We start from the raw sequence: 17,582 nt of genomic DNA, 5'->3' as shown, positions 1-17,582 counted from the left end.
AAGTATCACCTATAGCGGAGTCTGCCACAATATACTATTGTTGCTATTGATTGGTTTATTCAGGATATTTTGGATTTTGTTTCTATCTGGGTTAATGAGCGAATTCAGTTTATGTAGTCAGTCATGTGTGCATATTTGTTTTTGTGAAGTCACATCTGTCACTTTTTGTCATAATCTACGTTTTAGGGGATCTACCGCCATCTTGTGGCATTTATAAATGCTCTGCCACGTGCGCGAAAATATGTTCACCCCTCTTTATAAATCTGGCTACTTTAAAAAATCATTGTAATGGACTTCTAGATGCCTTTATAATCAGTTTTAATTATTAACATTTTTTAATTGATTATGTATTCGATTTAAATATGAAATAACTTAATTTGTTGCTTGGCCAGTAACACTATATGGAGATGAGGTGAAGCTTCCTTTCCCATGAGTACTTGAACGCAACATTGCTCACTGTGCCGTGGTTACTTGCTATCGTGCAGAGTCATTTCATCGACGTCGGCGGGACAAACAAAGAATTAAGGTGTTTAAAGGTATGTGCACCGTTTTATTGTCCTCGCACACACAAGTCATTGCACATATATAAATACATATATGATCAGTTACCGTTTACTAGTTTGAGATTTTGTATAATCTTTATTTCTGATGTAGGCCGCAATTGCTATTTGCGCATTGGCTAGTAGGCTAACTGAAATAAGCTAACCGCGCTTTCGCTCGGGCGCGCTTCCCGATCAAATCCGGATCTTTGGTTATTTTGCGAATCGTTCGGTCACATTAAATATACTAAAGGTGCACTAAACTCATATTCAATTTGTTGTAGCTTTAGCGAAGGAATAATTATAAGTGAGTTGGTGGTCCCATTGAACACGCCGAGCGCACTAACACTACAATAAGCTTGTTTGGCTATTAGGAAGAACGAACGCCTTCCTTACAAATACAGCGTTATATTGCCTGGCTGAGTTGTAATTATTAAATTATACACATCATGCTCGTATTTCATGAGTTTTTGAAGAGAAAAATTAATTCTGTGTAATTTGAATATGTTCAATATATATCAATGATCAGCCATCTACACTCGATACCAGGACTTTTGTTTAGTCTGATTTTAATTCACCTTTTTAAAACTGTAAATTCCTAGTTTGAACTGTATGTATCGTCCTAAGATCTTTCTAGTGATCCAGATCCCAATAATATACTGTCGTAAAAAAAGATCCAGGTATTATGCAATTTCTGGCCTATGTCTTGTTGCAAAGGCGGTAAGGGGTGACATTTTTTATTTAATTAAAGTAAGTAACTTATCTAGCAGAAAATGAAAACCTGGTATACAAAACAATGTTAAAAAGCCTAACAGCATTGGCAAATGGCAGTCAGGTGATGTTAAATTTGACTGAAATAGGCAGATTTGAGGTTGAACAAACACTTTACTGCAGGGTAAACTTTAACTCTTACACACACAAAATATTGAATTGAAAAGAAAAAATAAAACCAAAAGTGACTCCACAAATACAGTAGCTACAGTTGTTGCACCCTAAATGTGTGTTTACTCCCTGGTAGATGGCTGAAGCTGATGTTGAAAATGAACTTTTGGACTACGAAGAGGAAGAGGAGCCTCAAGGAGCCCTGGAGAGTTCTACCCCGGCAAACAAGAAAGCCGTGAAGGGGTCGTACGTATCCATCCACAGCTCCGGGTTCAGGGATTTCCTCCTCAAGCCCGAGCTCCTCCGTGCCATCATTGACTGTGGTTTTGAGCATCCATCTGAAGGTAAATGGCCACAAAAAATATCCAAAACAGTCCAGAGCAGCATCATTAATTCAAAAAATATTAGTCTTAGAAAGCCAGCCTGTTAGCAAGCATTGTGAGGGTAGTAAGTCTTATTGTCATTTACTCCAAATTCCATTAACATTAAATCTAAAGTTCAATTTTTGTAATTTTGAAGATGTTTTGTTTGAGCAGGATAGTTAGCATGTTCTGGTTCCATCTGGTTTTCCATGACGTCGGAAGTATGCAAACATTTTCTGATTCTTATCATCCATTTTGTTGTGTTTTCAGTTCAACATGAGTGCATCCCTCAAGCTATCCTGGGCATGGACATTCTGTGTCAGGCCAAGTCTGGTATGGGAAAGACTGCTGTGTTTGTGCTTGCCACCTTGCAGCAGATTGAACCTGTGGATGGTCAGGTAAGTTCAAATTCAACTGGCAATATGGCCCAAAAGTCTTTTTTTCTTTCCAAGGAACAAAATAATTTGAAATCTCAAAACATTTTTGGAAATATCAAAACCTAAGAAAAATAGTATACATACTATGCTTATTAATATAACATAATATGCCTCCCCCTATTTGTGCATTCAGTCCACAAATACATAAGTAGCAGTTACATAAAAAACAATCTGTAGAATAACACTATAGTTGCATTTTTTTATACCAAAGTAACAACAAAAATACCCCACTTTTTAATTTAAAAACTTGCATTAAAAGCTTTACCTTCACCAACATTTAGTATGATGTTGTAAGTGTGAATTCTAAAAGAGGCTAACATGAATTTTCCATGTATCAGGTGTCTGTTCTAGTCATGTGCCACACCCGAGAGCTGGCCTTCCAGATCAGCAAAGAGTACGAGCGCTTCTCCAAATACATGTCTACCGTCAAGGTGTCCGTCTTCTTTGGCGGCATGGCCATCAAGAAGGACGAGGATGTCCTGCGCCAGAGCTGCCCACACATTGTGGTGGGCACGCCAGGGCGCACCCTGGCTCTCATCCGCAACAAGAACCTCAGCGTGAAGAACATCAAACACTTTGTGCTTGACGAGTGCGACAAGATGCTGGAGCAACTGGGTAAGTGCCGGGGAATGTTGCGGACAAAATGTACATTGGGACCTTGAGATACGAGCTTAATGCGTTCTGGGACTGAGCTTGTATGTCGATTCACTCGTAACTCAAATGAACGTTTCCCATAGAAATTAATTCGTTCCAACCCTGTGGGGAAGAAAAAAAACCAGGATATTGGATTTTGCGTCCGCTTTATGCTCGTATATCAAAATTTGTCTCATATCTCAAGATAAATATTTGCTCAAAATTTTAGTCGCATCTCAAATTGCTCATGTTCACGTACCTAAGTGCTCAAAGTCCCCCACGGCTCTTCACAGACATGAGACACGACATCCAGGAGATATTCCGACTGACACCCCACGAGAAGCAGGTCATGATGTTCAGCGCCACGCTCAGCAAGGAGATACGCCCAGTGTGCCGCAAGTTCATGCAGGATGTGAGTTGTCATGCATCTTCATGAAATGCATTTTTTTTCATCTCTGATCGTTTTTTAAAAAACTTTTTTCAAGAGGTTTTGTTTTTGAATATCAATTATTTTAGACAATTAAAAATAAGGCCACCAGTAGATGAGAGACCATATCTTTTGTATAAGCTCTAAGCACCATTGGTGGAGATAGACCTCCCTTCATATGCTTCTGCCAAAATAGAAATTATTTTGTCACTAGCAGCCACCCAGTTTAAATGCACTGGACATTTGTTGCTGTTAACGGCAGTCCTTAAGTTTAAGTGAGCCCTGCTTGTACCTTCGAGAAATTCTAAGTTGAAATATATTACGCCCATTATCAGTTTTCTAATGACAATCCGTTGCAATCCGTAGCGGGATAACATAAATAAGTCACACTGGAGCACAAGTTGTATTTTTGAGGGCATTTTTTTTTATTAAACATACGTTGAAGTAGCAATAATAAAATGGATAACAACAAACTGAGGATAGCAATTTTTCCAGATATCTGTGGGTTAAACAAAAATATATAATACTGTCAGTGGTCAGAGGAAAAAATATATATATACACATCTCATTTGAATAATAATCATAGGTCCAACAAAACTATGAAGAAAAAAAATGCTATTTGTGGTCTGGAAAATTCAGTATATGGTTAGTGAGACTAATCTCTTCTCCTGGTGTAGCCCATGGAGGTGTTTGTGGATGATGAAACCAAGCTGACCCTGCACGGCCTGCAGCAGTACTACTGCAAGTTGAAGGACAGCGAGAAGAACAGAAAGCTCTTTGACCTGCTTGATGTGCTCGAATTCAACCAGGTATGAAACTTGGTCTACACAGCTAGTTTAAGTATTTAAAATGACGCTTATACCTGTGCTTTGACTTGTTCCCAAGGTGGTGATATTTGTCAAGTCGGTGCATCGCTGTGTGGCACTGTCCCAGCTGCTCGTGGAGCAGAACTTCCCAGCCATTGCCATTCATGGTGGCATGGGACAGGAGCAGAGGTAAGATGACCATGTCACGTCTTTTTTTCCATTGTCAAACAAGTGCACTTTCTCAGCAAGCTTATCCCATAATTTACACTTTACTACTTGTCATCTAAAAAAAGTGAGTCCTCAAATTAAAATCTGGAAAATATAATACATTTTATTTTATTTATTCATTCATGGTTCACTTTTATTTTAATCAAATCAATGCATATTTGTCAACTTCCATTGTTTTGTTGTATTGGTTTTAATTTGATTTTGTATGTTACAGTACTTTTTCCAAATTATTTTAGGTACTTATTTACAGTATTTCTAGGCTCCTTTCTTTCCTATAGAAATGGTGAAATCATATTGCTCACACGAAGTGGATAAAGTTAAGATAGCAAAACCGACCTAATTTTAAAGTAAATCATCCTACCTTGCTGTGTTGTTGCAGATTGTCCCGGTACCAGCAGTTTAAAGACTTCCAGCGGCGGATCTTGGTCGCCACCAACCTGTTTGGCCGAGGCATGGACATCGAGCGTGTCAACATCGTTTTCAACTATGACATGCCAGAGGATTCCGACTCTTACCTGCACAGGGTCAGTTTAGAAACAGCATCATCGGGCGACTCTGTAAACATAAATCACACTCCACTCTTTTTTTCCCCCTCCTCCAGGTGGCTCGGGCCGGCAGGTTTGGCACCAAAGGTCTGGCCATCAGTTTCGTGTCCGACGAAACTGACGCCAAGACCCTGAACGAGGTCCAAGACCGCTTTGAGGTCAACGTGGCTGAGTTGCCAGAGGAGATTGATATCTCTACTTACAGTGAGTCATTTACTTGATTAAGATTTGATATAATTGCTACTTTATCAGTAAAACTCAATCTCACCCTTACTTTTCTTTTTCTTCTCACAGTTGAACAGTCCAGATGAATTTGAAGTTTCCAGTTTATGTTTGACCCTTGATGTATTTTGTTAAGGATAACAAGAAGCGATGTCTCACAGCCACTGTATGATGGCAAGTTAAATACAATTTACCATGTTGTTGCTTGTTTTAGTGATCTTTCTTTTTAAACAATGTCGCTTGTTTGGGGAAATAAACGTTTTTTACCTTATTTTCCTTGCATTTCAGTGTCCTTCATATTCATACTAGTTGACTGACTGTACAAATGAAAACTGGATATTGTAGTCCAAATTAGTAAAGTGTGGACAATATATACCAACTAAAATATAGCTTACTACTTGTCTCTGTATGAAATGATTCCAACAGAAGAAGGCATTTCATCCAAAGATCAATGTTGGGCTTTCTGTTTCAAGGGATGGGAAAAACACTACTGCCAGGCACCAATAGTCAAAGAAAACATGTACATATAAAATTATACATAGTTAAAGTTTTATTACTGAATTGAATTCAGAAACAATATTCTGGAGTGCTGTCAACATGACAGCCTGTCGGAACAGGGCAGATTGTGCTTCACACCACATACCGCCGGTTTATCTTATGGTTAAAAGCTGTGGATACATACTGCATAGAGAGCCATTAGATTGGCGTAAGTGGAGTACACCCTATACTAGGTCATATAAAAGAATACTCATTACATTTAATTAACCTCAAGTAAACGTGATTCCCATTTTTTTTTTTTTGGTTGAAGGGAAAAATAATGGTTGAAATTAACAATTTAACTTATTTCAGCATATTCGTAGTACGTACAATTTTACAATTTACTGTATTTGTACTGTTGTAAGAGCCAAAATCTGCAACTTCAGTGCAAATGACTTTCAAATCAGTGAGTATATCAGTATAAAAAAAATGCTTAGCCCTTCAAATTTTGGGGCTAATTGTACACCAACCAAAAAATTGCTGTGTGTGAACCCTGCTCAACATAGTCAAAGGTCCTTTCTCATCGCAAAAGTTTTCATCTTGCGGCTTGTCAAGAGAGCGTCACAAATACTCATGTCGAAATAAGCAATCTTATCCCTCGCAACGCAGTCCAGGGCTGCGTCAAGTGTCTAATTTAGCTCCCTCGTCTGAACAAGGTCACTCTTGGCCACATGCATTACAACCGGGGGGTCCTTCATCTTCCTTACTTGAAGCCAAGAGTGGCAATCTAAAACCTGGCTTGTCGTCACTTATTCCCAAACCCCCACCCCTAAAAAAAAAATCACTGCTTGTCCATGTATTTGTGCACATCTCCATACATCCAGCGCTTTGGTGGGAGGGCTACATCGTTCAGGTGACCACAGGCCACCTTGCTGCATTTGCACGACTGGATGAACATTACTGACCTCTGCAGAGGCAGGCCATCCGGGCAGATGAAGTCGACTGGCAGGGTGCGAGAGCGACGTGGTGAGCAGCAGCGCCCGTCTGAACACTGTCCGCAGAAGTTGGGCCGGTACAGGCGCTTGCTTGCACAGTCATCAAAGGTCAGATGGAGGGGGATCTTGGATTTTTGCATGGTGGAGCATTTCCTGCCTCTCTGGGATTAGGAAGACAAAATACATGTGTTATTAGAACCATTTTTAGACAGTACAATTGTTCCATGATTTACACATTTATTTTATTTTATTTATTTTATATTTAATCCACAAATGTAATTTCATAGTCTATAATATCCTATAGGACTTTGTTTTCTAAATATTTACAATAAAGGTTTGCAATGCATTTTTTCTTAGAATGACAGATATATAGTATGTTTCCATCCTAAATAATGACTCATCTAATATAACCCAGATTTCAAAATCATATTTGTGCCTATATACATTTTTATCACAACTATCCAAATAGTAATTTGTGACATCGAATGGCTGGCTGCAGTACTGATATATTAGGAAAATCTGAAAATAAGCCAATGTAACCCATGAAAAATAACTCATTTCATTTTCAAATAACAGCAACATTTTGCAGCCTTGCAGCATGCTATAATTGTCCTTCGGACCAAGGTTTTAAAGTTAAGCAAGCATGACAAAGAGGTCCTGGTGTGTGTATAGCCTGGAGAATTAATATAGAGCCACCACACCATGCTTGGCTATGGCCAGTTGCTTGGTAGGAATTCCCTGGCTGCTTGTCTGGAGAGTGCCAATGTACACATAGACTAAACTCCAACACAATATCATCAGAAATAAGCTTGGGGCAGTTAAAATAGCACAAGACAAAATACTGGTTTAGTGCTTGTGGTGTTCATTGGGGCCTCATAAATTGAAATGTAATAAATTACATGGCAAAAACATTTCAGAAAAAAAATAGACTATTTTTTCTATATGGCAAAAACAGGGTATGCAAGTATATATAATGAGGGTTTAAAATTGTTTTTTCATGTGTACTATTGACTTTGTATAATGTGTTATAATGTCAAAACAAAAATTGCTGTCAATAAAACCTAAAATAATCACAGTCTTAATCTGCAGATTCCCCCATATTCATAATATGTTGTAGAAACTGTCTAAAAGCACAAAAAGTTTGACGTAAAACATGGACAGGTGTTAAGGGAGGAGGTTCAACTATTAGCCGAGTTTTTTCTTTGCAATAGACAGGCAGCGATGAGCACTTTTTTTTTGCATATATCTATCTTTTATATGGAAAAATCTTTAAATAAACTATAGTTGTGGAAGATTACCTTGCTTAAAGGAGGATGCAAAACGTTGCATGGCCGCACTGTACATAGTCGGATTTCACTCTCCAGTTTGCACTGTGGATTCTTGTTGGAGAGGCGAGAGGAGATGCCAGTTCCACAACTACGTGAGCACTGAGACCATTCCGTCGTAAGGATGACACACTTTTGCCCCTGGTTCCACACTGAAGAACAGAAAGTAAAATCACATACATAGTCGGGCTTTGAAATGAATTGTTTAACCCTTCCTTTATCCAATATTTAAGCATCAAAATAGATTAAAAACATGATAACCAAACATTTTCTTGTACATTTTTTTTCAACTGTATTGGACTAAACTTAACAGTTTGCACTGACTTGTTAAATATTTGTAAAATTTGTCAATAGGCAGATGTATGCATGGTCTGACCTGGGAGGTGTTTGAAGCCGCGTTCATCCTCCCAGCCACTTGTCTTCAGGGGAACAATATCATTAGCCATGGGTAGATCATTTTCATGAGGTTGAGAAGCGGGATGGCGATCCAATTTGGGTTGCCATTGTTCTGGAAAAGGCACCTACAATGAAGAACAAAAATATGTTGGGGAGGGAAATTTATGGAAGTGTTTCCCAAAAGTTGTGCGGTGGAACACTGGTTCATTTATTTCCTCGCAAGAAGTCATAAATTGTAATAATACCAGACAATTTTAACATTGCGAGATTAAAATTGAAATATGATGAACAATAAGTCCATATAGTGTTACATACATAGGCATAAATGTTTGTCTGGGTGAAAACAAAACTGTTTTTGTGTAAAAGGTTTAAGTATACTTGGCAGATGTTTATATCCATTGAACTGGAAGTTGTAACTTTTGGCAATAGAAGGTTGGTGTAAAATATTAGAAGTTGAAATAATTTTTGGTGGGCTTCTTTGATTCCTTTTGATTAGTCTTTGAATGATTTTATATTGTAAATATAAGCAAGTTTTAAATGAGATGATTTTCAACTGTTTGCAATGCAAAAAGTGTGTCACAGCTCAAAAATGGTTAGAAAACCCTGATTTATAGTGACTTTCTAGTAGTTTTGATTATTAATACATTTATTAATAAGGCAAATGGCCGTTTCTGTACTTGAAACCACTACTAAACATAAAGTTACAGTAAGTTTATAATTTATTTAGGGGTTTACTTTTCAGAAGTGCATATTTGCAGTACACACACACCATCCACCGATCGATCTTACATTTGCAGCTCACAGAAATACGAACCTTTGGATTATGTTTGTTCGGAAGGCGCCAGGTGCTTTTGTGGCAGTCCACAGTGAAGCAACACTGCCCAGGCAACCTAACCAGCTGAGGAGAAGGGCACGATGGGGAGACCGCTGGCAACTTGTGCTCACAAAGCGGTCCGCATCCCACAGCGCCATCCACGCAGGTACACTGGTGCTTACAGCGGACACGGAAACTCTCGCCGTTCTGGTAGATCCTGCCATTGTAGTCGCATGAACGTCCTTCCGATTTGGCTGGAAAACAAAAGGCATGAAACATTTTTAATCACAAGTATACCAGTATTCTTTAGTGGAGTTCCGATAGCCCATGTTTCCCATCAGTTTCTTTTAATTTTATTCAAATTTATGCCTAAGCGAGTCTGAAGTAGGGGAGTTGGTTTTTAAAATAAAAAAAAGTCGAAGGCCTTTGCTCTGTACTATTCATTTGCAGCACAGACATACAAAAAATTAAAAATAATATACATAACATACATATACATACATATACATACATATACATACATATACATACATATACATACATATACATACATATACATACATATACATACATATACATACATATACATACATATACATACATATACATACATATACATACATATACATACATATACATACATATACATACATATACATACATATACATACATATACATACATATACTTACATACACATGCATACATACATATACATACATACACACATACACACACATACATATACATACATATATATACATACATATACATACATACATATACATATAATATATATACATATGATATATATACATATAATATATATACATATAATATATATACATATAATATATATACATATATATACACACAATATATACACAACACAATACAGCCACATTTTTCATCCAGTAGGCGAGGCTGAGGTTTTTTTAATTATTAACCCTGTTACGTATTTCCACACCTGGAAATGCTTTAAAATTGTGAAAAAAATAGCACCTTTAAAAAAAAAAAAAAAAGAGTCGCATCAAGAGGAAGAAATTATTAAAAAGGGGACACCGTCAGTCACCCCGCATTAGATATTACAGAGCTGTGTCTACCTCTGACAAGCATGTCAACAATTCTCACATGCGTTTCTGTATCGACTGGAGCGTGACTGTAGCAAGACATGGCACAATAACTTTCCATGGCAACAACGTTTTGGACTGAAAGGTCAATGGAATTGAGGCAATAGGAAGTGTCAGACTACTTGTCTCCAAAGCGAGAAAGGACCTGCTATTCATAGTTTGTAGAACAGCTCTGGCATGAGGCTTATTTTTATCTCCATTACTGTGCCACCATAAAGCATCTCGGTTATGTTTGTGCTCATGCTTGTGCTGGCCTTACATGCCATCGTACAGAACAAACTGATTGCCCCCACACACATTGCCTTTTGGCTTTCACAACCCATTTTAGTCCTACAAAAGTGGAAATAGATTGGCTTTATTTTTTTCATCAGCAACCATGAGCAGAAGAAAAATATTTATTGTAAAAATGCTCTTTTACCAGATTATTACTTGTAATTTATTTTCTCACTGCCGATTAGTTGGCCTTGGGACAGAACACTATAAGTTGTTTTGAATTCATAATTTGAAGTTGTTTACATTGGTGTTCATGTGCAGGTGTCTAATGCTAGCTTCCTCCTTACACTTGTATGCACCTGCACAAATTGGAAATGTTTTTGGATGTTTGTTATTCACTTTAATACATTAATAAATGTGAGTATAATTTCTCTCATATTTGTGGGTTTATCACATCTTTCATATGAAATTGGGACGTTGATTTTTTTTAAATCATTTTTAACAAAATTGATGATTTACATAAAAAGTACTTCTCTACTTACTTGAAAAAAAAAATCAAGTTATGAAACCAGTTCTAGAACCAATGCATTTTGCAATTGCATATACAACAGTATATACTATATTTTTTGCCATTGAGTTACAATGGAACTATTCCTCCTGGTCCAAATTGCAAATTGAGGGATTTATCATTAATTTAATTGCTGGGATTTGGGATATGAACACAAATTTAGCAGGATTATCTCCCCACATTTGACACATCTTGCCACTTATGATTAGTTTTCAGCAGTCTGCAAGCAAAAATTAGATCCTGTCATTTTATGATCCAATCCCATCATGGTGAAAAGATTCCCATCAATTACTTGAATCTTTTCGTGGGCACTATTGGTCTTCTTGGAGAAATGACTTTTTCCCCAGCATGCAAAGTGTTCTTACCTCGGCACACACCCCAGGTCTCCGTGATATCGTTGCCATAATTGCACTCCAGCCCTTTGTAATGATCACAAGGCTTGATGGGACTGCAGTCTTGGTTAAGGTGTGCAGCACACACCTTGCAGCACCCACATCCATCTAGTAAAGTGCTAACTCCTGGAGGGCAAACCGGATGGCCTGTGGGACATTTGCAGGTCGCAGGACAGATGGCCATCACCTGGATAATTTTGAGCCAACAGAAAATAATATTAAGAACAATTCAAATAAAAATAACTTCTTAACTTAGAGCTATTAATATAAAAACATGGCACCACTAATTTTGATATACGCAGTTGCTGTATAATGATAAAAGGCTTTTCAATTGACTTTTTATCGGTGTATTAAGTGTAGATGAGCATTAAATAATTTTCTTTTCCATAATTTCTTAGCAAAAACATGGTGCTTTCACTCAAATATCTCCTATTCACCCATACAGGATAGCAAGATAGTAACCCAAGTATAAAAATACGAAGATATTGAAGAAGTTGCCATTTCAAATAAGAATTGATCAAACACCGTTTGCTTTAACAACAACAACAGCTCGAATAGCCATCATATATAATGAGAATCCAGGTTAGGGCAAACACTATACGATCTTATCTAATCCTGTTGTCAGATCCTACTTTTATTTAAAACTGATAAAATGCTTACAAGGGTTGTAAAACACCAATTTTATGATATAATATACAATGTATTCTTTGGAAATCATGTGGCAATACAAAGTCTGCTAGGACTTGTTTACTTCAAACCCCTATTTATTTAATATAACATGTTGATAATTAACACAATTGAATTTTTACCTAAAAATGTCAAGCAATTTTGATGTTATGAATTATATTATGTTACATGTCAGACATTTTAAAATCATTCATTTTCTGAACGGCTTATCCTCACAAGGGTCGCGGGGGGTACTGGAGCCTATCCCAGCTAACTATGGGTGCCAGGCGGCATCAAACCCTAGACCCCTGAACTGACAAAGCGGCTGCACTAACCACTCGCCCGCCGGGACTAATTCAGACAATTAGATAACAAAACAGCTTATTTAAAAGATAACAATACAGATTGATTCTTTGTGCTTTGAGGGCGTTACTATAATAAACTTGAGTAATGGTTGTTTTGTGATATGAGCCGTCATTTGATTGATTTTTTTTTTTTTTGCATTCTATGTAAGCACAAGATTACTGTTAAAAGAACCTAGGACAAGGGTGGTCAAATCCGGTCCCCGAGAGCCCCTATCCAGTCTGTTTTCCATATCTCCCTCCTCTACTACACCTGAATCAAATGATTAATTCATCAGCAAGCTGTCCAGAAGCTTCATATCGATCTTGATGTTTTGATTCAGGTGTGTTGGTGGAGGGAGACATTGAAAAAGACTGGATAGCGGCTCCCGAGGACCAGAGTTGGCCACCCCTGACCTAAAAACACAAGTACTCACAGGGATATATTCTTTATCATCTACAAAGAGCTGAGGCATCTACTATAAAAGCACATCACATTATAGATTTTAAAGTTAGTATTTACTTTAAAGTTGAACTGACTAATTTCCTTTCCATGATGTCTAATGGGGAAAAATGTTTCCTAATTGGAGGTTGACCAGAATCCCAGAAAGGATTGTGTAACACTGTTTTCCCATCCATCTATTTGCTATGGCCCTATTTCTCATTTGTACAATCTTTGCGGCAAGAAGTCCAGTAAACCCTGAACAAGGCCAATTGCTTTTGACATAAGGATAAACAACTACTAGTTACACATATTCAGTCATGCAGATTTTGAAACACTTTTCAATAAAACTGAAATGCATATTTTTGAACTGTTTCCAAGGAGAAAACCCACACCTGAGCACAGACTCAAACAGAGTACCTTGTCTGGCTATGTATACCAAGTTTTTTTAATAACTTTAGTGAGCTGCGTAAACATGAGAAAGCACACAACTGAACTGACTTTCCCCACACAAAGAAAAAAATATGATTTGATATAGCTACTTAAGTCATCTGACACTATATACAATTTTAATTTGCCATTAGAAATATATTTTCCATTAAAAATGTGACTTTCTGAAAATGTTCTTGACACATGAGCTTTAAGAAGGGAAAAAAAACACCCTACCTGTGAGATGAAGGCTGTTGTCAACAAAATAAAACACATTATAAGCTCCATGATAGTTAGGGTTGTTATTTGTAATCTTTCAGCTGTGCACCACTGAAGGATGGTTAGTCCTTTTTAAGTCTTGATCTGAGTGTTCCCCACAGGGACAGTCAGGCAAAATACCAATTTATACCACCTGACTGGACCCTCCTCCACATGCAGTGTTGGCCAATAGTTGCAGAGGAAGAGAGCCAGACAATTTGAAATGGGTGTGTCTTTACCAGGAGAAATCATTTTCTATTGGCAATGAATGGAGCCATTCATAAAAAAAAGCAGGCCCACTGTGTTTATTTTATGGGTTAAAAATTAAAATGTAACAGGCCCTTTCAAGTCACATTCCTGCCTTTGTGGCCAGCACTTTGCAAGAGCTGAGTAAATATATTCAGCTGGTTGCATTCAGGAGACCTCCACCTTTGGAAATAAGGGTGGTGTGGGTGGAATTCCCTGTTGATCCACAGAAGTGTAGGAAAATGAAAGTTGAATGAAAAACAAAAGTTAGGGATGATGTATTTTTAAATGTAATTTTAGACATTTTATATATAGCATTTACATAGGTCTTTTTTTGTTTTTCACCTCACTAGTGACTCAAAAACACAGCTATTCTTCAATTGATATGACAGTACATTTATTTTTTTCATTCATTTTAAGAAGCGCTTCAGTATCCTCACTAGGGTGTGGGGGGTGTTGGAGCCTATCCTAGCTGACTTCGGGCCAGAGGTGGGGGACACCCTGATTTTGGTGGCCAGCCAATCGCAGGGCACAAGGTGACAAACAACTATTCACGCTCACTTTCAAAACATAGAGGCAATTTAGTGTGTCCAATCAGCCTACCATGAATGTTTTTGGAATGTGGGAGGAAACCAGACTACCCAGCAAAAACCCACACAGAACATGCAAACTCCACACAGGTGGACTGACCTACATTTAAACCCAAGACCCCAGAGCTGTGAGGTCAACGAGCTAAAAAGAAGAGAAAAAAACAGCATATATTGTTACCCAACAATGTGCTGTTTACTTCTACCAAGACAATGCTGATGCAAGACTTCCTTGGAATAGAAGGAATGAAGCAGAGTGTGGAAGCAAGATTATTGTTTTAAGGGTAGCTATTTGAGCTTTTGGCCTCAAATTGGTCAGCTGTCCTCCACTTTTAACCACATGTATGCAGCCACACCTGCTTCCATAACACACCATTTTCTGAAGTTGACAATTTTGGGCACTTGGTAATGAATGACAATATAAGTCATTTTCATCAAGCAGATTTTAAAAATGCATTTTGTGGCAATTAACGTAGACTTCCCTTTTTAGGGAAATGAGAGCAATGATTGGATGACAATTCACTTTAATTCAAGAGTTATGTTAGACATCAAAGGAAAAAAAATGGCAGAATCTGGGACCAGTGCAACCAACCGTCAAGTGCATCATCAAAATGCAACATGCTTGGGAGTTGGAAATGGCAATAATTTGTTTTTCTTTCCCAGTATTTTTCTATCATTCATTCTCTCAGTTTTTATACAGAGGAAAATGCCCATTCCAAATTTTTCTGCAAGTCTCAAATCACTCGTTTCCTGGAAAGCAGTCGCCAGCCACTCAAAGCATTCCATTTGCGTGTGCAACTTTAAACAAACTTGACATGACTCGACGTTTAATTACTAATGAATTTGCAACACTTTTGGTCACCCTGGGCATTCAGAGGAAGCATTTCGAAATATCTAGGTCACTGTCCTCAAAAGACATCAACAAGGCCGACAATACATCACTAACTGCGACGAAGAAACAGCATCAGAAGACAATATGGCCGAATCGTTTTGACTGCTGATGAATGACATATACAACTTCATAATATATTCCAGTCATTCTGATGATGGCAATATGTTCACTGCTACTCTGACGTATAAAGCACAATGGCGCAAAAACAACAAAAATCCAATACAGGGCACCTAAAGGGAAACGCAAAGATTAGTAGTACAAATGATCTTTAAGTGAAAAAACAAGCCAGCAGCCTTATACTACAAGCTGAAGTATGCCACCTATTGGCTTGTAATCTACTGGCAACACAGGCACCAATAATTCCGCAATTAATGAATCATCTGACCAAAAAGAAAAATGAATTCGAGAATCAATAGATACTGGCCCATGTTACAAAACTACCACGTTTAAAGATGATCGGTTCATGAATGACGATGAAATAAGTGTGTAAAGAATGTGCATTTGCAAATTATGAATTTCTTAGGCCTATGACAACAGAGAAAATAATGATTAAACACCAAAAAAATGACACTTGCTAATAAACTTTGATATTTTGGGACAAACATGACATCATCTTACCGACACTCTTTTGTGCTGGGAGTCGTTTACGGACATCCAGCCAGCCAAGATTCGTCCCAATGCCAAAGAAGGCTGTGAGGAAAAGTAAAACAGAAAAGTCGAGGTATGACTCTTACTCATGTTATGTCTTGGAAATCAAGAGGCGACTGCAGTCTGGTATTTCTTTTCAAACTGTGAAGAGTCCAAATTATAACTCGCTTCATATCCCTCTGTCACTTACATGTGACAAATATGGGTAGCCAAATTAAAAAGGAGAAATGAATATGGAAAGAAAATAAACACACAATTATAACCACTGGCAAGCACCTTTGCAGTGACCGACTATATTCAGAGTTCAGTGAATTATTGTTGGTAATACGCTTTGCAATTTTGACTTTAGAATTCACAGACACGGACGGCGTGTTTGGATAGGATTAAGATCACAGACATCCTTCATAATTATTACAAATCACCAGAGCTCAGTAAGTATTAATAATCCCATTTAAAAATCAGGGTCATAATAGGATGGAACAGCGGCCTTCATGAGGCATTTGTTGCATAGAAAATCTGCACATGCTGGTTGCCGACTGTTGGATTTGTCGGTTTAGCATCAGTACAGATATTAGTTTAGGATATTGTCTGCCTTTTGTTTGCTTAGTTTTTGTGCGATCTGGTTTCAATGAAGTATTTAACTTTTGATGTTTACCCCCACCCCACCAAAAATTAAGCTGAAATTACTTTGAAGCAATTGACTTTTTAGCAAATGTGCCATGTTCAAGTGTTCTCTGGAACGGGCCGGAATTTTTTTCTCCAATCAGTGCTAGCTTATGTAAATCAACTGAGGGAAACGTGAGGTATCTGGTTTCATTTCCTCTTTGCCGGGAAAGCATGCCACAATGCAAAATTTGGATAATTCTGAAATCTCTTTTACAGTGTATTATTTAGTAGAAATAGTCATAATAAAATATATTGTTTTAGTATGAGTATATATATACACACTCATACTAAAACAATATATTTTATTATGACTATATATTATTTGTCATGCCTGCTTGATATGAAAAATAGACTAATTTTAACCTCAATTTCATGAGAATATGATTGACATTTCTTCAAGACTTGTAAAAACAATTTAGAGAGTATTTCCATGTAGTGTTACATTCAAACCTTTTCAGGCCTGTCAGATACTTTTGACAAGTTCCAGCTTCATTCACATGAACATTTCTTAGTTGTAGATCTCTTGAGAGCTCGTTTACATTAACCATACAGCCTATGTGGCCTAGCATGGCTCTTACAATGCCAGTGCTCATGGGTACTTAGTATTCATAGCAAGATCTCTTCGACGCCTATTTGCCATTGAGAAGAATTACAATATAATTATAATACAATTACTGCTGCTATGAGAACCTTAGATGGGAACAGAGTTTATGTGTACAATATTGTATACAGTAGGGATTAAAAGTTTAGGGCACCCTGGTTAAAAAAACAACCCCAAAAACTACTGTGCATGAAGAATGCATGGAAATATGGAAATATCCCTAGTAGGCTTTGAATGGTAGATGATAGATTTTATTTTAAAAAGTTGGACTTTAACAGAAAACAGTGTGTGAAAAAGTTCGAGTACCCAGCAGATTTAATACTTTGTAATTCCCCTTTTGACACCTATCACAGCTTGTAAGCGATTTAAGCCAGTTCAATTCTTTTTTTGGGTGTCCTTGTCCTTACGAAAGTCTC

The 17,582-nt window shown here is 37.5% G+C and overlaps 3 protein-coding genes across 6 annotated transcripts in view; 1 reads left to right on the top strand and 2 right to left on the bottom strand.

Moving 5' to 3' along the window:
• The first annotated feature begins 384 nt into the window (after positions 1-384).
• LOC144198273 (ATP-dependent RNA helicase DDX39A) lies at positions 385-5,352 on the top strand. Its single transcript, XM_077719197.1, has 10 exons — positions 385-536; positions 1,558-1,765; positions 2,054-2,181; positions 2,559-2,835; positions 3,147-3,265; positions 3,958-4,089; positions 4,166-4,275; positions 4,694-4,838; positions 4,916-5,063; positions 5,154-5,352. The coding sequence occupies exons 2-10, from the start codon at positions 1,558-1,560 to the stop codon at positions 5,168-5,170; spliced, it is 1,284 nt and encodes a 427-aa protein (XP_077575323.1). The 5' UTR covers positions 385-536; the 3' UTR covers positions 5,171-5,352.
• A 567-nt stretch (positions 5,353-5,919) lies between these two features.
• LOC144198274 (CCN family member 1-like) lies at positions 5,920-11,576 on the bottom strand. Of its 2 annotated transcripts, XM_077719199.1 has the most exons (6): positions 11,364-11,576; positions 9,089-9,342; positions 8,255-8,399; positions 7,852-8,030; positions 6,524-6,714; positions 5,920-6,387 (listed from the first exon to the last, which is right to left on the bottom strand). In XM_077719199.1, exons 1-6 carry the CDS (start codon positions 11,572-11,574, stop codon positions 6,276-6,278), a joined length of 1,092 nt encoding a protein of 363 aa, XP_077575325.1. In that variant the 5' UTR covers positions 11,575-11,576; the 3' UTR covers positions 5,920-6,275. The 2 variants fall into 2 exon arrangements, with proteins under 2 accessions (XP_077575325.1, XP_077575324.1); XM_077719198.1 differs by having other exon boundaries at positions 5,920-6,714.
• Positions 11,577-15,817: 4,241 nt separating this feature from the next.
• LOC144198272 (alpha-1,6-mannosylglycoprotein 6-beta-N-acetylglucosaminyltransferase B-like) overlaps positions 15,818-17,582 on the bottom strand; it is an 84,979-nt gene continuing 83,214 nt past the window's right edge. The window contains exon 19 of one of the 3 annotated variants that reach the window (XM_077719196.1): positions 15,818-15,941. The gene's annotated coding sequence lies outside the window, so the exon portion shown is untranslated. The remainder of the gene's footprint in view (positions 15,942-17,582) is intronic. The other 2 variants (XM_077719194.1, XM_077719195.1) reach the window with 2 other exon arrangements.

This window comes from Stigmatopora nigra, chromosome 6, assembly GCF_051989575.1.
Source record: "Stigmatopora nigra isolate UIUO_SnigA chromosome 6, RoL_Snig_1.1, whole genome shotgun sequence".
Lineage (NCBI taxonomy): Eukaryota > Metazoa > Chordata > Actinopteri > Syngnathiformes > Syngnathidae > Stigmatopora > Stigmatopora nigra.
The sequence above is the reverse complement of the archived record's forward strand: the minus strand, read 5'-3'. Positions and strand labels throughout refer to the sequence as shown.